The 22,578-nt window shown below is 42.2% G+C and overlaps 1 protein-coding gene across 2 annotated transcripts; it reads right to left on the reverse strand.

Moving 5' to 3' along the window:
* Positions 1-647: 647 nt before the first annotated feature.
* Positions 648-21,739, reverse strand: glrbb (glycine receptor, beta b). Of its 2 annotated transcripts, XM_068325822.1 has the most exons (10): positions 21,561-21,739; positions 18,791-18,929; positions 16,369-16,475; positions 14,079-14,146; positions 11,024-11,250; positions 10,622-10,704; positions 10,264-10,404; positions 6,792-6,944; positions 4,171-4,463; positions 648-1,087 (listed from the first exon to the last, which is right to left on the reverse strand). In XM_068325822.1, the coding sequence occupies exons 2-10, from the start codon at positions 18,910-18,912 to the stop codon at positions 791-793; spliced, it is 1,491 nt and encodes a 496-aa protein (XP_068181923.1). In that variant the 5' UTR covers positions 18,913-18,929; positions 21,561-21,739; the 3' UTR covers positions 648-790. The 2 variants fall into 2 exon arrangements, with proteins under 2 accessions (XP_068181923.1, XP_068181924.1); XM_068325823.1 differs by lacking the exon at positions 21,561-21,739 and having other exon boundaries at positions 18,791-18,958.
* Positions 21,740-22,578: the final 839 nt, after the last annotated feature.

The raw sequence follows: 22,578 nt of genomic DNA on the forward strand, positions 1-22,578 counted from the left end.
TAAATGCATATTAATCTGACTAATAAATAATAATCGCAGCCCTACAACTCACTAGTGACCCACTGACACACGTTACAGGTGGGAGGTGTGACATAATAAGGAGTGGCAGTGTTGTATGACCATCTGGACAAGAACACGGTGTTTCACATATCCACGTTTCTTCTCAAGAGCAAATCAGAAAAATTATAGGTTCAATAACTGCTTTATATTTCTATATTTAGATTTCATCTTCGTACACATGCATATTTTCAACATGCGAGGTCATTACAATGGTAAGTACACTGCATTAAAGCTTAACTACGACGCTTTAATGAATTTAGCTCTGCGGAAGACTCCCAAAAAGTAAAAAAAAACAAAAACAACAACTCATAGCTATTTACAAATGCTCTTTTTATAGTTATAGATTTTTGCACCTTCTGCTTGTAAATCTTTTTTTTTTGTGGATTTGTTTACACACCGTTCATCACAACGGTTAAATCTATCATCCAATAGAAGCCTCTCAAGTTCCATTATCAATAAATAAAGTATTTCAATTCAAGATGCTTTAATATTCATTTTATAATAAATAAAGATTCATTTATATTCACTGTAATGTACAAATGATGAGATTTGAATATTTTTAGATAAGATAAATAGAATAACCAATAACATTATGAAGCTTTATATTCTCTGGAATCATCTTGTATGTCTCGTCTTTCTCCATCTTAAATATTTTTGTCAGTAATACTTTCTGAAAAGATCTCATGGGAGGAAAGAGGAGGGTTGGTAATACAAGATAAGTAGAAGATAATCACAAGTATATGGACCAGTAAATCACATTAAAGAAGAGGAAGGAGAAAGGGAAGAGGGCTCGGGCGTACAGGTCAACCCTTTTGGCAGCCGAGGGGATCACCGGTTTCGGAGGGGGGGGTTTCTTGCCTGTCTTTGACTGGGATTTGCCGCCGCCAATGCCGGTATCGATTGCCTTCCCGTAGCAGTCAAAGTTCGACAACTCAAAGTCTCGAGGGAGCGAGCCCACGATGCTGAAGTCATTGGTCCTCAGGTCTGATTTAGAGGTGCAAACCTTCTTACAACGGGTCTCTGCCACCTGTGTGAAGAGCAACATGAGGAAAAACAGAATGGATTATTAGATTATTATTAGATAGCACTTAATGCTAAAATGCATGTGAAAATTCTGCAGAAACGCTAAAAAGGTCTTCATTAGGAGAAAATGTTATTGAACAGTGGTAATAGCCTTCAGGTCTGTAATGAACCCGCTGTCCGTTTACTTTTGTCCCCTTTTTCTATCTCTTTCTCCCCCTGCCGGTATATCTTTTCATCGAAAATGTCTGGAGTGAGAGCGCCTGATGTTATGCATCCATACATCAATCAATATGTAGACACCAGAACGGATGAGTCAGACACTCGCTGCCGACCGAGCTCATCTTTAACGTCAGCCTCCGACAGTGTGAAAGTACTTATTTGCTACTGATCTGTTTTTCACTCTGTCAAACAGGAAAGAGTTTGAGAACTGACTTCAACTAAAATGTAAACCACAGCCCACAACTGTCTTGTTAACATCATGCACTGCCGCTTTCATAAAAGATAGCAAGAACTCGGTAGAGATGATTTTCCAGGTAGGATTAGGGCTTAGAACAAATTGAACTAAACCCATTCTTGATCCTTTGGCATGGAGTGTTTGGCTTTTGTAGAGTCATGTTTCAAAAGGTTTGTTTCAAAGGAGCTATTGTTGTAAAAAGAATTTCCATTACCCAACAGAAAACGCAGCAAATAAACTGATCCTAAACCTTAGACAGAAGTCATGTAGACACAAGAAAACTTGGATTATTTCAATAGAAATAAAGGCAATCCTTCAAAGCCCCAAATTACTTTTCCTCTGCTTTCTCTAGCATGGTCCTTCGCAGTGATTGGACAACCAGTGTTTATAAGAATCAGCAAAAGGATGCAGCTTAATGTCATCCAAAAAAATTCCTTTCATCGATTTCCCTGAAGGCCTGTGGGTGAACGGGATCTAATCAGACTGCGGATGCTTACTCACTAAAGTCATTAAGCTCATTAAAGCTTCATTATTTTGATTTTGTTTTGACAAGAAAACCCATTAAACCTCAATGGAATAATGTAATCCTCTAAAACGTAATGCGGTCCGGACAAACCCAGAGGTAAATTAATTTCAATTAGGTGCACAATTGGCGAACACGTACAACATAGTGCAAACCTGACGTGCATGTGAGCGCAGGATTGAAGCTGACTGTTTATACTTTCTGTGTGTTTGAGACAACACGAGTTTTAATGACTGGATTTCCATTGTTTCTGCTTAGATTTGATCTCTACGCCCCAGGCTGTTGGATCAGGAATACTTGTTACTTCAGCTTATTGTGAACCAGACACAAACAAACACAGACCACTCTCACAAACCCACAAACATAACAACCCATCACTGTATCGCTGCCGTGATTAAACCCTAGGAGACGTGATTTATACTTTGATGTTAGATGGATACTTTAAATATTAAAAAAGTCCATTGATCTGTGTAGAGGTAAAGAGATAGAGAGAAAAAGACAGAGGCAGACAGATAGAGATGGATAGTGATGGGTAGACATGGGTAAAGAGAGAGAACGAGAGAGAGAGGCAAAAACAGGAGAGAGAGTGATAAAAAATAGGCAGAGAGAGACAGACAGTCATAGAGACAGGCAGAGGTAGGTAGAAAGAGACAGACAGAGATCGATGAAGAGAGAGAAGTAGAAAGACCGAGGTAGAGAGAGATAGACAGAGGTAGAGGTAGACAGAGATAGATTTAGCTAGAGCGAGATAGGCAAAGACAGGTAGAGAGAGGTTGACATAGAGATAGCTAGAGAGAGATAGAGACAGGTAGAGAGAGTTAGAAACAGGTAGAGAGAGGTAGAAATAGGTAGAGAGAAATAGAGACAGGTAGAGAGAGATAGAGACAGGTAGAGAGCGGTAGAGACAGGTAGAGAAAGGTAGAGATAGGTAGAGAGAGATAGAGACAGGTAGAGAGAGATAGAGACAGGTAGAGAGCGGTAGAGACAGGTAGAGAAAGGTAGAGATAGGTAGAGAGAGGTAGAGACAGGTAGAGAGCGGTAGAGACAGGTAGAGAGCGGTAGAGACAGGTAGAGAAAGGTAGAGATAGGTAGAGAGAGATAGAGACAGGTAGAGAGAGATAGAGACAGGTAGAGAGCGGTAGAGACAGGTAGAGAGAGGTAGAGAGAGATAGAGACAGGTAGAGATAGGTAGACAGAGGTTTAAATAGGTAGAGACAGACAGATAGAGGCAAGTAAAGAAAAATAGAGATTTTGATATAGGCAGATACAGAGAATCTATACATTTACAGAGTTGTAGATGTATATAGATACAGAGTACACACACACACATGTAAAAAGAATGTTGTCAGAAAAAATACAGCACCAGGCGAGTCAGACTTGTAGATGAAACCTTATGCATGAATTCACTTTACCAAGGTCGGTTGAAACAGAAACATAAATGCAGCCAGAATTATCCCCTCATAGTCATATCGCTCTGCATTTCTGTCCGCCTAGATTCATGTGATAAACGCAGTGAGCAATGGAAGAAGCTAGAGCAACAAAAATCACATGTAAATCAATATCGGCCAAATCAGCATCTATATTGCTTTGATAAGTCAGAAATACATTCAGGGCTCATTTTCTGAGCAGGTTGGCACAAAAAAACACATATGGAGGTGTTACGTGTGTGTATCCTAACAGGTAATGTACATGTACGTCATGAGAAGTGAGATGGCGTTACCACATGCAGCGGGAACAAGAGATCAATTCCCGCAAAGTCATTGAGTTTTTGGAGAGCTATATGATGCTTCAGATATGGATTTGCTGCAACGAAGCTACAAATCCAACACATACAGAAGCCCAGCAGATCCATGCATTCAACAGTTTCAAGTGTCTTCCGTCATTGCACTTGTTCAAGACACTGGTCTTCTGGGATTGGTCCCTGACCGACCTACAGTCGCTGCCTACTGTTCTTCTGGGATTGATCAAACCGTATGCATCAACTGAAAGTTAATCAGGTTGATTGCTGGATGTCTGGAGTCGATGGGCTTCATTAGGATAAGGATATAAAGTACCTCCTGCATAATTAGTGACAAAAACACAATAAAGTCATCAAACCGACTCCACTGACATGCAAAGTGCTGACGTGAAGCGGCGTCCCTCCGGTCCCGTTGACCGTGTTGTTCCTCGCGGCGGGGCCCTTTCCTGCAGCCTTCTCCTTGGATGCTATTTTGGCCTTCTCTGCCTCGATACGCTTTGGGCTGTTCAGCATCACTTGAACCACAGCGTACTCCACCAGCGAGGCGAAACCAAACAGCAGGCAAGCAATGAGCCAGATGTCGATGGCCTTGACGTACGACACTTTCGGCAGCTCCGAAGCCAAAGAGGTGCATTCAGAGGACAAGGAGAGAACAGAGAGGATTCCTGCATGGGGAGGGGGAGATGAAGAGCTCAGTCAGAGGATGATAAATGTAAAAGAAATATACATTTCTGGTTGTGTGAATCCATTCTTGCATTTAAAAAAAAAAATCTACTCAGCACACAAACCTAAACAAGAAGATTTTGATAATACATTTTATATAAACTTCAGTGACACAAAACCAAAATGAAAAAGGATAAAAATCCTTCCAGAACCTGGTTTGCATTGAAAGCATCGGTTAGACAAGAGAATAAATCAAACGAGGCGTTCAGGGTCTACATCTTGGCTTTGTCATCTGTGCTTTGAAAAGGAATCAATACCTTACTACAACACAGCCTAAATGTTCTGAAATCTGATTCACAAACTCCTGGGAATAAAAGTATTTTCCTCTTCCAGTGACAAAAAACTATTAAAAAAAAAAAGATTTATCCACTACGGAAAAAAAAAAAAGCTGTAATAAATTCTCACGTGAACACAGCTTTAACTTTAAACTTATGACCGTTCATTCACCTCCTGCATTTGGACATTTCCAAGGGGCTCAGATGGTCTCTAATGATAGTAATTTTATTTAATTATTTATTTCTTAATCCGTAATAGCTCGCAGCATTACAGGTTCGAGATTCCCAGAGCACAGAGGCGCTCTTTCAGGCTACAGCAGTAATTACAACAACTCTTTTGAGGGTATTATAATAACAAACGAAGGCTTTCACTCCCCTTTTTTCTTTATCATAACGCTTCTTAGGAGAGATAATAAACACAATGTGATGACTGATAGGTTTTGCCTCCACGTCTCATTATGGTCGCTCATCAAGGGAGAGTTTATCAAGGGTTCAAGATTTTTAATCAAACTGCTCCGGAACAACTTGGGTGTTGAGAGAAACCTTGAAATATGGCGATGCTAAAATAGATTTGTCGAAAATAAACCCGGCCTTTGCATCAGATGGATAAACATGAACAACAGTTATTCCTGTGATGCAACAGTAACTTTTACAGCCACAGAAAAAAAAAAAAAAGGATGGATACGCATGAAATGCTTAAATGAGCACCGACACACAAACACACACAGCGTGGAGCGATAAATAAGAGTAGTCCTGCACCTGGGTGTCGACTGACCTGCACTGATCCCATTTAGAGAGGAGTCAGAGGAGGCCTCCGCCAGGAGTTGGAGTGATGATGGGATGAAAGTGAAGATAAACAACTGGAGGGAGGAGGGAGGAAAGGAGGCAGCGGATGACTGGAGTGGGACAACAATGGGTTTTCTTATCCGTGCAGCCCTGCACACACAGAGGCGCCGGCGTGACGCTGGACGTGACGCCGACATATTGCACACAGGTTGAATTATGGAGGAGGAGGAAAGGTAAGAAGTGGAATGGACCTTCTTCTTGCCGGCAAACACACCACGTCTTAATTGTTAATACCCTGCGACAGTTCTGCCCAATGCTCGCCTGCATGTCTGGAAAATCATGTATGAATAAATCATAGCAAGTGGATTAGGAACAAATGAAGACCAGGGGCGCTTTCTGTCCCCTGGTGACATTTTTTAACAAAGTGGTTTTATTGGAGAAAATATACCGTAGGCTGTAATCCTTCTGTTAAAGTTTAGAATGATCATACTACACCCTCCAATCAAAAAAAAAAAAAAGCAGCCCTGGTAGGTAATCTGTAATCCTGCTGACAATCCAACAAACCCAACTAGAAACACACAGGAAGTAATTATAAACCGGCGCCTTCTGCAGGGTTTGACTAAGTTAAAATCAATAAATTACTGCTGTGTAAACAGCTCAAATAATGATATATCGTATTCTATATATTTATTTTACAGCTCGCTGTGAGTCTGAGAGAAACACCTGACAATGTTATCAGGAATCAAATCCCTTTCTTTGATTCTCATGAATTTAACCTACACTGAATAAGTGCAACGTAAAATCGCTTCTTTTCCCAGTGAACCGATGCTTTAAGGGGCGTATCTGTGAATTACAGCTCTATATAGTGATTCACATATAAAACAACACTGAACATGACATCACATGTGACGGTGTTAAATGATACCTTGATGGAGATGATTGGGGCCACAATGTCATCGATCCCTGAAAACATAAATCCTCAATATAGGTTTGAATCTGACTGACCAAATCTTTACTGCATTGTGCATTTTCTTTTCTTTGTTTTTTTATATTTTACCTGTGATCAACTCAATAAATAACACATTCCCACCTTTTCTTACACTCAACCATATCCTGCACCCCAGTACAACCACTTCGGGACCATTTACAGATCACAAGTAGAGCTGAAGTGATGGTGAAAGATGGTGGAATTGGATAAATAATCTGTACCCAAAGGGACTCTGGCGGCGCTTGCATCAGGGTTGATCCAGAAGGACAGCCAAGAGAGGACGACGATGAGCAGCGTGGGGGCGTAAACACCCATCATGTAGAAGCCAACCTGTCGCCGCAGGGTGAAGATCACCTCTACACAAGTGTAGTACCCTAAATGAGACAAAATGTTGGAATTTGATAACCAGGCTTGAAGTAACGCAGGATGTTGTCGTGTTAAACCGCGTCATTGTGACGCAACTGTGATCCAGGTCAGAAGCTGAATTCTTTATGAAGGGAATCTGAAATGTATCCTGATACAAACACACAGTGCTGGAAAATTAGCTGACTTCACATTGAATTAGTGTTCGAGTGTTGTTCTCTTCGCCGAGGAGGAGATACCGTCACGTTTGACTCAGAATTAACAAGGTGGCTGAGTAGACAACTTCCTGTTGCCTTGTAATTACAAATCTGAACAATACGCTATGAATGCAGCGACGGCGGCGTCATCAATTCAGGACCTAGAAATTGTGAACATAAGAGGATCCCGCCCCAGAATTCACAAAGAGCAGGTGACTTGGTCTATTAAAATCTTGATGAGGCATTTAAAAAGGAAAGATAGGAGCCGGCGCGGTTTTTTTTTGGTCGTGTTCGGGATCTGCCTCCTTTCGCTCAACACAAAGCGAAGCGCAGCTGCGTTCGCCGTTAGCAATAGCGAAAGCACAAGAGAAGAAATTGAAAAAGCCCACGGAAAGAAAGAATACAACGTCATTTCCGCAAACGACGTTCAGGGGACTCAGGAGCGCGTTCAGACGATTATTATTTCTAACAATTGGAGCCTTCGTTTCCATTCAGACGCGATCAATTGGAACCGATCAATTTCTTCTGGAGATACGGTCTTCATTAACTGGATCTGAAACACCGTGAAATAAACAGCGGTACACGTGAGGCTTTCCACGGCGGCGTCGACTTTCCACTCTGCCAGCCCTCTCGCCGCATCCGCGGGGATGGCGGAGCGGACGGGCGAAAGTAATATTTAACAAGGGGATCTCTGGGTGAGCTTCACACGGCATATAAGGACTGCCTGTGGCGCGTAGCAGGCTAGAACCAGTTGTACACAGAGGTGATCTTTGTGTCTGGCTGGGTTGCCATGGCGACCCATTAAAAAGGCTGACTCACAGCCAGCAGTGTGCCTCCCAAAGTAACAACAGCGCTCTGAGGTCATAGCAGCTCTGTTGGCTGATAGAAATTTTCCATTTTACTGCAGATGTCGTTTTTGTGCGCCGGTCTACAGAACATGTATGGAACACAACCAGGAGTATCGTTTTGTAGTTTTCTTTCTACTTTAGCAGGAGAATTCTCTTGTTCCTGTCAATATCAGGGGGGGGAAGATTGATGTCTTTTGTCGAATCTAAAGATCGATAGCCGTTCACTAGATGTCTCGACTTTGCCGCGCTGCTCTTGCACCTCTTGAGCTTTACTGATTAGCCAGAACTCTACAACCACCTGATGTTGTCTCGGTCCACCTCCACTGCCAAAACAGCTCTGACTCATCGAGGCACGGCCTTGACGAGACCTTTGAAGGCCTCCTGAGGCATCTGGCGCCAATACGTTAGCAACAAATCCTTAAAACAATTGAATTGAGATTGAATGGGGAACAAGGAGGCCAATCAACAGCTCAAACTTGTTGTGTTTCTCAAACCAATCCATTCCATTGCTAATCTTCATGTGCATCAAGGATTCTGTTGTTTTCCTGCCTTTGGACCGCTTTCGGTGGGTATAGCGATCACTGCAGACCAGGATCACCCAACAGCCCCCCAGTCAACATGCCATTAGAACTTGGATCTCCCTGTTTCCAACACATCAACCCCTGACAGATGGGATAATCAAATCATTCCCTCAACATGTTATTGTGGTTTAGATCATATTGTAGAAAAAATTTGTTTTACGTAATAAAATACTTGAAAGTAAAAACCTTCCACGACAAAAGATGAACTGATTACCTTTAATGTCTCCAACTATTCAAATCTTTAGGAAGAAAAAAATCTGAAGAGTGATGTGTCAACGTGCTTCCCCTTCTTTTCATGTGTTTTTTGCATATAACCATTAGATAACACCCACCACAGCCTGACTGATGATTGATTATCAAGAGAATATGCAAATCTGGAGGTCGTGGAAATAAGCCCGATGCGACTCCGACACACAGCTTTCTAAAAATCAAACTTGTCGACAGATAACAATTAACGCTTTCTTTTCAGGGTTTTTGTGCTGACACAACTGAAAGGGAATCAAACATAATTACTAACGTGAGTTACATCTGTGGTTTTCCTGCTAAGACAAGTCAAACGATCTTATTGCCTATACTTTTTTTTTTTTTAGATTTCTTTGTGATCTGATTTGTGTTCTGGTAATTACCCGGACGTACGGAGGAGGAGCTGACAGTTTTAACGCAGCTGCTTAAAGTATTAATATCTCTACACCTGACTCGCTTATCAGTTAATGTGATTTCAGTCGCCTGGATGATCCCATGACAGCAAAAACACCTTCATAAAAAGGCCGAATAGCTCCACAGGGCATAATTATCTGCAGTTCGTCTGAAAAACGATGTCGACTATTGAATTGTTAAATTTAATTTCCTTAAACAAATGAAAGCAAAAAGGATTTATATGTATTGATCTCTCCACCAGAAGACGGTCGTGCAGCATTTCAATTGGTCACAAGAGAAGTTTTTGAAGCTCGCTGCTGGCTGGGTCTTGACCTGAATAGATGTCATCTTTCAATCAAGCACACTTTAATCATCTTATTAAGAGAGAAGCACCAGCTAGCCCGACAGAATTAGTAAAGCACAAGACCAAGACAGAGCAATTAGTCGCCCAAATTTGGAGATATCTCGACATGCAAAGTGAAATTACGCCAGACGAGAGAACACAAAGATCCTTTTTTTTTTTAACAACAATAACAAGGACGGACAAACGAACGGGAAGACAAACACACGTCCGTGGTCTAAATTTAAAGACAGACTGCTTTGAGCCTACCCAGAGCAAAGATCTCCTCATTTCAGAGAGAATAATAAATGAATGGATGAAAGCGAAGCCCAAAGATGAACGGCGCCCGGAGTCGAAAACCTCGTTAGGCTGAAAGCCTCTGCAAGCTGATAAAAAATGATGTGGAAAGTGAGTTTATTATTTGCAGTGAATTAGTTTTCTGGTTTGTCAAATTCAGAGCTCCTCGTGTGCAGTGTGACAAAAACAGCACTTTATAACTTGGAGAACTTCCCATCCACTATGGATCCATTTTTCTCCATAGCAACGACCAACAACTTGGCCTAGACTATCATACTGGATAAGAACAGACGCTGAGGATGTGATGTGTTTCATTCACAGCTTCTAAAATGTGTTTTTATATTAGATTATAAGGTACTGGGTGGTCAGTCGCCAGATTATACCTCAGTTATGCCTCAGAAAACCAACAAAATTCACAACAACGTCGGTACCTGTTCCTGAATAGTATTTGGTGCAGTTCCCATAGTCGATATCTTCTTGCCTGATGTCAAACTGTGGCAGAGCAATGGCGTCCATTTGCACGGGGTCTCCTGTCTGCCACATGAACTGCAGATCGTCTGTGGTGTAACCAACTGCACAAAAAGGTTCCAAAGCCGTGAGTCAAATCAAGCGTTCCCATCCCATTACGGACACACACGATGCCAACACCCCCATCAGTGTGTCTGCAAACGCACAACTATCCTATGAAGTATGCAGCACAGGGTTCGCAGGCAGATTAAATAAATCAGAAAGTATCATTTATTTTAGCGCTAATGAGGTGGTTTGAGGGGACGTTGGTATTTTACTCACAGCTTTCAAGTTGCATTTTACACCTCTGAGTGTCCATCGGGAATAACGTCAGATCAAGCGGACAAGAAAGGGTAACGGACAACCTGGGGGTAGACGAGGAAAAAAAAGTTTCTGGTTTTGTCACTTTTACATCTCATTGTACTCACACAGAAGTCATGTCTGCATGCATGATGAATGAAGTGTCTTATAACAAACATTTTTTATCATTGTTATCTCCTGAAAATGAGTCCGCCTTGATTTTTTTGAACCAGATAAAACAATTACATCATTACAAGGAGGCCTATATTTGCATATTTGATTGGCATTAGGTAATTAAATTGTTCTATTAGTTTTCCTAGGATAATTCCATAATTCCTTGAACAACAATTACGGCTACAATTATGAGTATTTAAAACAGATCACCTCATACTGATGAGGACGTCTCCGTTCCGGAAAATGAAGAGCAGGATGTTCTCCTGGGTGACGTCGTGGAAGTTGGCGCTTTTCTCGTTGGCGAAGAACAGGTCAGGTTTCCAGAGACATTTGAACATTTTAGGATCGACGGTCAAGGAGTCGGACTTGAAGTCCTGCGGCAGCTTCAGCCTGGGATCGTTCCATCGCTGCCGCAGGAAGATGTTGACTCTGTAATCCTAAAATAAGATAAAATAAGAGATACTTTAATGATCCCAAACTGGGAAATTCACAAAAATCCTGTTGGGAAGGTGGAAAGACAAAGGAAATAATGGACAATGTCTGCTGGGTATATTTTGCTTTTAGCCCATTAAAAGGAAGCATTTTTAAATTAAATTAAATTAAATTAAATTAAATTAAATTAAATTAAATTAAATTAAATTAAATTAAATTAAATTTTTTAATATTTTTAATTAAAAAACTTAAAAATCAAAAATTAAGTGAATTTTTTATTTTTTAAATTTTCCCATCACATTGGAAACACTTTGCATTTTTCAAATCACTGAAAATACAGAAAATGGGAAAAATGTCCACAGGTCAAATGCTATCAATGCAGCAAAATTTGAGATGGCGTGCGCTTCATTAGAGAAATGTTCGCCTTCCTGTTGATGGGGAGGTCTCGCTCAGCGACGCTCCGGGACGTTTGCGGGGGCTTTCCTTGCCCGTTTCCATGGCGCGCCTCAAGCTGCTGTGGGACCAGGTGCTTTGGAAGGACAATTAATGTGGAGCGTGATGACGGATGCCATGTCAAATAAAGACATCAAAATACCAGTGTGTGTGTGTGTGTGTGTGTGTGTGTGGTTAAGGAAGTAATTTCCAGCTTTCATCTCTTCATTGTTCCCAGCTTTTTTACAACACCGCCTCTCTTTATTTTAAACTGTTGATACGGGAGCTCATGTAAAGGCTGCTGAAAGACAAACGGATGTCATCGCTTCAGGAGCTCCTGTGTTTTCCTATTTAAAGTCATGTCATGTTTCTGGGAATGTAATGAGCCGTAAGGCTTTCCTTCAATTAGGAAACATTACCTGAGGAAAGAAAAGTGCTTTATTTTCCAGTAAACATTCAAACGATTAGCATCTCCTTTCTGAAAAGCAAGCCGTCTTTTTCTGCACATCCTAAATTTTAGGAACCCCATGTCCTACCGGCGATCAGGCTACAGTACAAACAGCAGCTGTTGGGTTTTCTCGGGCCGAGTTTTACACCTTCACATTTATGGAAACCAGACGAGGAAATAAATCTGTCTTTGCTCACCTTCAAATCTGTCAGTGTTGCTGTATTTTTTTTAAAAAATTGTTATTATATCTAGAAAGATGCGACCAAACTGGTCGAAGTGTTAAAACACAGTTTGGGATCGTCTTCGCCATCTTCCCTTCTGATGGATGCAATCGTAAAGCGTTAACTACAGCAGACACAGGCTGGTGTTCGGTCAGAGGGAGGTGGAGATGATAAAAGAGGCATCAGATACCCCACAGAGTGATGGATTGAGGGGGGTCTCTTTTGTCTTGTCCTGGGTTTGTTTTGATCTGACTTTACTTTCATTTTTAAACTGATTTTCATTCCCAGTCCAGGGGGAAGGGGGAGGGACAACAGAGAAGACAGAATTTTTCATCTGGGAGTTTATCACCTCTTCCTTTGCTCTTTTTACTTTTTCCTCTTGGCTTCTTTTGATTCTTCCCGCTCTTGTTCTGTGTTAAATTCATCTTTTTTTTTTGTCTGGTTTTTTTTCTACCCATCATCTCGTCTCCGGTCCCCTTTCTGCTGCTCAGTTTCCTCATCCTTGCTTCTCATTTGCATTTTTCATTTTGTGTCTTCTTTCCTCTGATCTCTTTCCTTCCTCCTCTCCATTAACTTTCACTCTCTTCTGTCCGATCCCCACTCTCTTCTTTTGTTCGGTTATTTTCTCTTGTCTCTTCTTTCTTCCCCCCAAACCCTCTTTCATATTTTTCCTCTAATGTCACGTGTGTTCTTTGACTTTAAAGCATTTTTTCTCTCTTTCAACATGTTTCAGCCTAAGCGATCTGTAATTGGTTCTGGTGTGAAGCGCTCCGCAGGACAATTTTATCACCGAACGCTCTCTGATCTGCGGCCAAAAGAAATATTTCCAGAGTAGATTTCCATGCAGCTCGAATTCCGAAGACATAGGATCCGAGGCATTTGTTCGGTGTGTCATTCCTCATGAGCTGAAGTAGGAGAGCATTTATCACGGCGTTGGACTCAGACGCTATCCAGACGTGCAGGAGGATTGTGGGTTGAAAACTTTTGTTCTCTCTCACGTTTGGTTTCCTATATATATATATATATATTTTTTTTTTTCGTATAAGCTGCACATTTGATAATAATCTTGACACAGAACATACCGTCTCTATCGATGATCAATACATACTATACATGCTAACTCCTGCGAAATGCGAATGCATGTTAGCTCAGCTGTTTGGTCAAACTTGTTCTAAATGTTCATGGTAGAATCCGGGCCTGTGTTTGGAATCGGAGTGTGCAGCTTTTAAAAGTTCATCAGACAGAATCCAGTCATTTTTCTTTTCATTTTATTTATCCTGTAATAAGGTTGAATATATTTCCAGAGAAAGAGAGAGAGAGAGACATAATGCTCACTGGCTCCTCCCTGCAGCTTTGAATTAAAAGCACCAGTAATGCATCTTGTTAGAAACCGTCAGGTGCGTTCCCTTAACTGTCTCTCCAGCGATTAAGTCGTGCCGTCCTTGACTTGAATCCATTTTGGCGCCGTTCAAACTGCGCTCCTTCTAACGGCAATCAAACCATCAGATAAATGAGGCATGAAACTCGAGTGTTCTTAATGATTCACTGCTAAACGCTCTGATATTACACACACACACACACACACACACACAAACACACACACACACACACCGCCGGGTTTATTATTATTTTTTGTCAGCTTTCAGCTCTGATCTTCTGCTCATTTCTGTTTGGCAGAAGTATTGATTACCAATACCACAAAGCTGAAGCGGGAATAAGAATGAAATCTTACCATGGTCGTTTCTTGTATGGAGCCAAAACTGTTGATGAAAATATTCACTCTGTCTTCCACTGGAATGCCTAGAATTTAGAAATAGAAACAAAGGATGTGATGAATGCGAGGAGAATGACGCACCGTTTGTGTTTGCGTTTCATTACGTGTCAGCATTATTTGCAAAAACCTGTGTATCTTTATTTTTACACATTGCTGATTAAATTGCGCTACTGATGAGGATTTGCGAAGCTACAAAAAGTGCCCTCCCGTCCCCCTGCTAAGCTGTAAGCTGTAAACACATCGACTCAAACCTCTCTACACTGCAGCTCCTGCACAAACTAATAAACCCAATAATGAATGCAGACTGCTCGCTACGTTCCGAATAAATGGCTTCCTTTGAGGCGTTCGATGGAGGATTGGGGATTTTCACACGGTGAATTCTATCAAAAAAAAAAGAAAATTTTGCAAACCTTCTGTGCTTTTATGCAACCGTGCAAACCGACTCACTTTCAAGAAGCGTTTTTTTTTGGCGTTGGCTTAAATATTGTCCACGTGAGCTGTAAAAGCTGCTCACCATTTTACGGGCTTGGGCAGCGTCGTGTACGAGGAGCAGTTTAGGATGTAATTTGGGAGTTTATGGCATGGACGTTAATGGACGAGGAGCTTTTTGGACCTACCCTGGAATCGGGAGCAGATGTTTGGCCGTTGGATCGGTCACAGGCTTATGGAGAGGGTTCTGCTCGGTACATATCAAGTAGTGAGTGACAGATATTCATTCACCAAACGGTAAAGGATGGAAACCCACGGCCTACCTGAGGACCGGTAGCACCGTCAATACAGGTACAGAGGTGGGCGATCGATTTTGTGTTATTTTTATGGCTGTTGCAACAAGCCTGAGGCCTTGCACTCCCTACAGCGTGACATTTGCACTAAAACAAAATGGATCGGTAGTGAACGGCAAGAATAAATAGATAAATAGAACTGCAGGAGGTCTCAGAGGCAGATATTCACTCTTTTGTCTCGTAGAATTTCAATAATTCTAATTTATGTTGGGAAAAAGGTTACTTTCCAGTTCAATACTGGGTGATTCAAGGCTTTCCCAGACCAGATATGATGTGAATTCCCCTCCAGCGAGTTGCGGTGTTCCCCCCTGAGTCTCCCCCCAGTTTGATGCTACCGGTAAACCTCCAAACGGAGGCTCCCCCGGGGAGCATCTTAAGGAAATCCGTAAACTGTTTCAAATTGCTCCTCTCGGCAGGAAGGAGCAGCAGCTCTGCTGAGAAACCCCCTCCAGATGTCCGAGCTCCCCGGTTCACACAGGAACCCCCCCCCACCACCACCACCACTACCACCCTGTGGGACATGGTTGCAAGATTTGTCCCCGGATCCACAAAACACATGCAAACGACCGGGACGGAGTTCCTGTTGATCTTCCTGATCCTGACTCTCCTCCATGTGACGTAAAAGAGGTCAAAATAAGGCAAAGACGTCCTTCAGGATGTCATCCATACCTGGAATGCAGCTTCTGGGGAACCTCATTAACATCCGTCAGAACTTAGACCTCTACATCAGTCATGATCAGGAGCTCCTCAAAGTTTTCCACCACTCTACCTCATCCTCAGTCCAGGTCAGTGACCCCCCCCCCAAACGTACGTCAGCTCTGTTTTTATTTCCTGAGTTACGGCTGATTTGCTAGAACTTCCTTTAGGGCTTAAAGGTCTCTCAGGACCAATCTGCTTTTTTCCTTCAAGAGACTCCTGAGTGATATTAAGGCGGAAACACTCGTGATTAATCTGGATAGATTAAGCGAATCACCGACTTTAACCCCAATTTATATTCCCGGTGGTTCCAAAACGGATAGTCATCCTGGATTGTCAAAAATAGAGAACAGAATTGTGGGTGGAGATCCCTTGAGCGGAGGGTCGTCCATCGGAGCAGATGGCTTACGTAACGCACATCACACCGTGATGACCACGAGGTAACCATGGCAACCGTCCAGGACAGCAGCTTCAATGGGATTTCAGCCAAGTGCTGAAAAATCCTACAACCCCCCGAAGGCAACCGCTGGGGTAGCAAGGAGTATGTAAATGGGATGGATGGATGGATGGATGGATGGATGGATGGATACATAGACGACAGATCATTTATTTCCATAAATGTGTCTGGCCTCTATCCTTGATGGGGTTTATGGGATAAGCTGGAGCTACAGATGCGAGGTACACTCATTCCTTAAATTAGCATGACAGCACCGCTGCAGAAATGGAAATTACAAATAGGCAGAAACAGATGAAGGGGATAAGAGAATTACCTTTGAAGTTGGGCCTGATTCTGGGATCATAGGTGATCAGTAACCTGTTCAAGATGTTGCTGGTTGAATTTGCAGGGACTCTGGCCAAATCCTCGGATGACAGCTGTCTGTAAACAAAAAAAGACAAAGAGGAAACCTTTGGCACGATTACACCAGCAGATCAAATTCCTGGTAAATGAATAGCACGGCTAACCCAGCTCTACTCTGTGTCGCTTCTAGACCTGTAACAGAGGGAGTTACCATGTTCAGAATGGAACCAGCAACTTATTTAATCTTACAGTTAGTTACACTTACGCATTCCATGGGGCAGGGGTGTCAAACTCATTTTCACTGAAGGCCATATCAGCATAACGGCTGATGTAACTTATAAATGTAACTCAATGTAACATAACATGAATATAACTACTCCTTAATGTTAAATAACTCTGAATTTACTACTTATTCAAGTTACAAACATTACAGTTGCACAAAAAAAATTGCTTATTATAAGAAAAATCCTTTTAGAAGTCCCTTTATAACTTTTTTTTCAAAGGTAAAATGGGCTGAGTTACTGCATTGTGGGAAATGTAGTTTTTGGAGACCATTTATGCTCTCGCGGGCCACAAAAAATGATGTGGTGGGCCACATTTGGCCCCCGGGCCTTGAGTTTGAAACATGTGCCCTAGGGTGTTTTAGCACCACTGGACAGTGACAAAGTTTTTTTCTTCCAACTTTTTGGATAATCCGGATCCACCCCAGATATCTAGGTAGCAGCTAGGTAGCATTTGGAACATTCATGAAGCTGTTCGCTCCATTTATTTGCAGTGTGAGGCTCTTAACTTAGACAAATGGACAGATTCCAGGTTGAGTAAAGATATTTGAAGATGCACGAACAAAAACGCTCATCATCAAACGGTAACAACATCATCTCGCAAAGTTTCATTTGAACTGTAAACAATTGCAACTAATTTTCTGTCTTCACTTGTCTGAATTTTATCCTGAGGCACCATTTTCCACATTTAACCAAGAAAAAAAAAAGAAAGAAAGAAAGAAAGCAGGAGACAAACATTTGTCTACTGGAAATCACCGCTATGGCATGTGTTGACTTTCTAAGATGCGCCGCCAAACGTATTTATTTTCTTAGACTGACTGTGGTAAAAACAATGGGACAAGGAGAGTGAAAGCGGAGAACAGGATCTGGCAGGAAAGAAAAGAGAAAAAGAAAGCCTCCTTGTGGGTGGCAATGAATTATCCTGCCAAAGAATTTCCCCTTCTCCAAGCATTTTACATATCATTATATAAACCTTATCATGCGCTGAGAAGAGTTAAAGTGCTCTGCAGGAATGCCTCTCTCTCTCTGTGTATGTTTTGCGGTTGCTCTGATCAAAGTGAAACACATAATTCTCATCCACAAAACCTTCTTTTTTTTTTTTTTTCATCTCACTTTTAACAGACTCGTCTGACAACCTCAAGCACAACGGCTAAACTGGAACCAAGTGCTCCCCTTGATCCACTAAAGCATCTGCAGCACTAAACACGAAATATGTCATCCAGCTTTCACTTGCCAATACAGGACTACATCAAACGCTCTCTCTCTCTCTCTCTCTGCTGCTCCCCCCATTTCAGGAAGTTTCTCTGTTGAGACATTTCATTTTTACCATTTAAGGAAGCGGAGGGGTGCAGCTCTCCATTGCTTAAAGACAAAAGACTGTAAAAGAAGAAGGAAAAAAAAAATGCTGCTTTCAGGTTCTCAACAGAATTACGGCTTTTGGTGATCGAACCATTTAGAGTTATTTTCCATTTGCATGTTGCACAACAGCAGCAGGAGAAAGCTGGCAAAGAGTGCAACGTGGAAGAGCTAAAAGGAAGCAGGAGAAGTTGTGGACTTCTGGTGACGACCGTCTGCGGTTCAGACGAGAGTGCATGTGTCAAATTTTTAACGGTGTTGCTTTGAAGGAGGAGTACACCTATTTCACTCTTAATGTCTGGCTTCAAAAACAAATTCAGGAAAATGTTCTGAAGAAACATTTTTTAAAGAAATGTTCAGGATCCTGTGTTTTTAAGAGGTGGATTAAAGTGACTAAACGTCAGATCTGTTATTTAAGCGATTGAATTTTGTTTTCCAATTTTTGTCTTTTAAATTGTTGAAGTTCACAAAAGTGCAATGACAAGTAAAAGATTATGCCTTAAAATCAGGGTATTTTAGAGAGGAGTCCAGATAATTCAAAATATTTTGGCACACATATCCACTATGGTTCAAATTCAAATTTAAACTTTATTTATCAGTTTGGCTGCTCTCCCATGCCACATAAAAACACACAAAAAAAACCCATGGTAAATTTAGCAGCAACCACCTGAAAAGTGAGAAATATCCATTTATCACTCCATAAATGTTAAAGCCCATACATTAAATTCTCACATCGGGGGTTTATTCCATACTTACGATGGACAGTAAACCTGCTTTCCTTTTTTCTTTCCCTTCTTTGCTCCCTTTTCTTTGGCAGATCCTCCCTCTAGACAAAGAAAGAGGACCAGGAGGAGGACGCCGAGCTTCTTGCTGCTCATTCTGTTGTGAGTTCACCCTGTGGAGGAAAAAAAACAAATTATTTACATAAAGACAAGAGGCTGCAGCGTGAAAATCATAAATCGGTAACCCGATTGTTTTCTCATCACACGATGACAGAAGCTACTTAAACTTTTCTCCCGGTGGCCGACACTTGATCTATTTTGGTGAACTTGGTGACTTTGTCTCCTCGCCTTCCTTGATGTGCCGCATCCTCATTTAATCTGCGTTTATTTCACATGCACCAATTGTCTGAAATGTAAATGAATCAATCCGACACGGTTTAATCAAGTAGCGCAAGTTCAAGCGTAAATCCAATCAGCAGAGTAATGTACCTGAATTATACAGTCGGTCAGGTGAATGTGACCTCCAGCGGACGGCTGGAATAAACAGCTCCTGGAATGACCTCTAGCTCCATCAAGAGCGTGCAGAGGAAAGCGTCTTCTTCTTTGTTTCTTATCGCCGCAGATATAATTTGGTGACATCAGTGATGCCACATTAAAATATTTAGGTAAAAAAAAATGATAAAAATGTCTAAGAACAGGCCTTACAGGAACACAAACACACATACCAATGCACATTGCTGTGCAAAAGCAGTGTATTTTTGCATTTCTTAATAGGAGCCATTAATCAGGTGGCAGTCATTGGACCCGTGTGATTCATTTCCCATCTGGGAAAGGGGGGTGCCCTTTCTCCGCTTCGGGACATTGAGACGGTTAAACCAATATTGCCCACCTTCTAACCCCCCCCAGTAGTGTTCCTCCAACAAGCCTCTATATTAAGCGAGGTAGTTTATTGTCTAGACAGAGGCGCTATCGTTCTCTTTCCTCGGCCCGGTGACTCCCCCCCCCGACAGCACGTTGCACAATTGATCATCATCTTCTCCACTGGAAGTTGTTTCCAGCGCTCCGCTCAGCGTCTTCTGTCCCGCGTACATCAGGGCTGACCCACAGGTATCGGATGGAAGCACCGGCGGTGATTGATGAGAGATGTTTAACTTGGCAAGCAGCTACGATTCTTAGAAACAACTTCTCTAGATTCCATACAGTATGCCTCATCGTCTCTCTCTCTCTCTGCGTGAAACCTCCCCATCTATGACCGTCGACTCTACTCGGGAGGATGGCTCTATAACTCACGCACATCAGACTGGAGGGGGTTATTGAATTATGCACCCGCAGATCCGATCAGGATGGATCACCTCGCACTTTAAGCCAAAAATAAACGTTTTCTAGCTTCCAAGTTGTTCTTTCGAACCGACGGCCCACTGAACATGGGCAGCGAGGCTTCCTCCACCGCCCGCCCCCCAACCACCACCACCACCAGCTTGTGTTGGGCTCATAAATTTGACCTGATGTCAATAATGGTTGATTGGCTCTTCTCAGCTCAAGTGCAGTTTTACAAATGTAAAACCTGTAAGGATGAAAACAGGAATGAACGGAAAGAGTCGCAAAAGTTTAACAAGGCACAAGCTTTCAGGATTTGACAAAGCAATATACAAATACACACTATTTTGTGCATTTTTTTTTGACAATGCATTATGAGATTCATGCACAGCTCCAAGTTTTATCAGAATTTTAATGCCTGGCGTGGAATATTTCACCTCCTTAATCCTGAACTGGAGCTCAGATTGCAGGACTGCAGATGATTGGAGACATCTACACCACTATTCACACCTAGACTTTCCTAAACGTGGCTCCAGTCCATAAATTGACCTTGACCCGGCCGTGTCAACTCTCTTCCACCACCGTAGGGCTTTGCCCTTGCTGTGTTTTCCGACTGAAGAGGCTTCGTCATACAGCGCCGGTGACTCAAGCAGGCTTGTCTTGTCATCCCAAGGGGTCAACGGTCAATAAACAAGTGCATTCTTTTAAATTCTGGGCCATACAAATGCTGCTTTATGACTAATAATTATCTTAAGAAGGTTAGAATGTTGATGCAAAACAGGAATGAATGCTAACGGTGATGCTGTAAAAGCTCCCTGTGAGGTCTGGGTACAAATCCAAGCCGTGATCGCTTTCTATTTTCTAAAATCATGCAATAACGGCACAGTGTCTGTGAAATTATCCACGTGTGAGAACGTGTGGATGATTGGTTGTGTGTGTTTCCATGTGTTGACCTGTCCAGGGTGTTCCCCACACCCTAACCCAGCTGCGATGGAGGCCGAGCCGCCCCAAAAGGGAGAGGAAGCAATAATGTAAAATAAAATTCAACATTGCGTATTTCCTTTCTTTCTTTCTTTTTTTTTGACTGGAATGCAAAGAGTCCTCATCTTCCATAGAGGCCTGTCTCCTGCTGATCAATACATCTGACTGATTTGCATCCAATGCAAACAACCAACACACCACCAGGGCGCCCGCAACCTGTGGCTGCATTTGGACTCCGAGAGGAAAGTCACCAAAGTAACGGAGGTTAAAAATAAATAAATAAAATAAAACCTGAGCAAAAAGGGGAGCACACGGAGAAAAAAACAACAACGACGACCACCATGACGGGAGGAAGAGGGAGGAGGAGGAGGAGGAGGAGGAGGAGGAGGGGATACACAACCGAGATGCCAACACACATGCGCTCGGTGATAAAATGACATTTCACATGAGCGCACGTTCCGATCACAAGCAGCGGGGAAATTACGCGTCATCGCATTCCCACTCACCTCCCGGGGAGGGGGGCAAATCCCTGTCAAATCCCTGGAAAACCTGACCCGTCGTGAAGCTGACCGAGCAAGTATTCGTTAGCAGAGCCTACCGGACCGGTGGTGGCTGTTTTCCTGTTCCATCCTGCTCTCCTTCTCTCCGCGCCGAAACAATTTGTTGAACAGATTTCGGAGGGGGGGAGAAAAAAAAAAAAAAGTTACATCTCGGCAAATTGCCAATTTTTTTTTAACCCCCCCCCCAAAAAAAAAATTGTTGTTCTGTTGGAATCAGCGTGTGTAACGCTGCTGCCCTTTCGCCTCAGCTCGGGATGCCCAAGATGGAGGCTTGCGTGTACCTGTCATGCAACATGCGCAGTAGCGGCTGCACGGAGCCGGAGCGCAGCATCAGTCCTCCCATCAGCACCACGGACAGCCGCTCCCCGCCCCCACAGCCACATCCACATCCACAGACGCTGCTGCTAAACGTGACGTGACGGCGGGTGGAAAATGAGCGCAAACGTCTCATTATTTATGGTTACGTCGATGATGACATGCATAGTGAAAATATTTAATGTCTGGATGATAGAGGCTACATTTAAGGGATTGAATATTGAAATACGGCGCAAATTATTGTGGTAAATTCTGTTATGGTATTATTTTTAAGACCAGACGCGTTCTTACATAGATTATTTATGCATTTCTCAATCTTGTATCATTTTCATGTGTGAACATGGAAAGAAAAACGAACACAATTTGATTTTATTTGAAGATAACACAAAGGATATCAATATTACAAACGCATGTACGCATTTGTTTTGGTCAGGGTTGCTTCAAATGAAAGTCAAAAGGTGTGTTTTGTGCATTTTTAAATTTCAATCATTTCAATCTGGGCAACAAAAAAAAGGAGAGAATAGGGAAAAAACAGCACCAGATATGTCAGATACAGAGTTGAACAAATTGATTTCCAGTTAGAATTGTCAGATTAAAGTGTTGTTGTCACTTCTCTAAAAGACTATTTACAAAAAATCAGTCAAGTACG

This window comes from Antennarius striatus, chromosome 10 (genome assembly GCF_040054535.1).
Source record: "Antennarius striatus isolate MH-2024 chromosome 10, ASM4005453v1, whole genome shotgun sequence".
Classification (NCBI taxonomy): Eukaryota; Metazoa; Chordata; class Actinopteri; order Lophiiformes; family Antennariidae; genus Antennarius; species Antennarius striatus.

Excerpts from the sequence above, each read along its gene's own strand:
- glrbb (XM_068325822.1), bottom strand. The coding sequence starts at position 18,912 with ATGAGCAGCAAGAAGCTCGGCGTCCTCCTCCTGGTCCTCTTTCTTTGT. Across the intron at positions 10,405-10,621 it reads TAAAATGCAACTTGAAAGCT|TTGGTTACACCACAGACGAT; the intron begins GTGAGTAAAATA and ends CTTTTTGTGCAG. Across the intron at positions 6,945-10,263 it reads CAAATACTATTCAGGAACAG|GGTACTACACTTGTGTAGAG; the intron begins GTACCGACGTTG and ends TGTCTCATTTAG.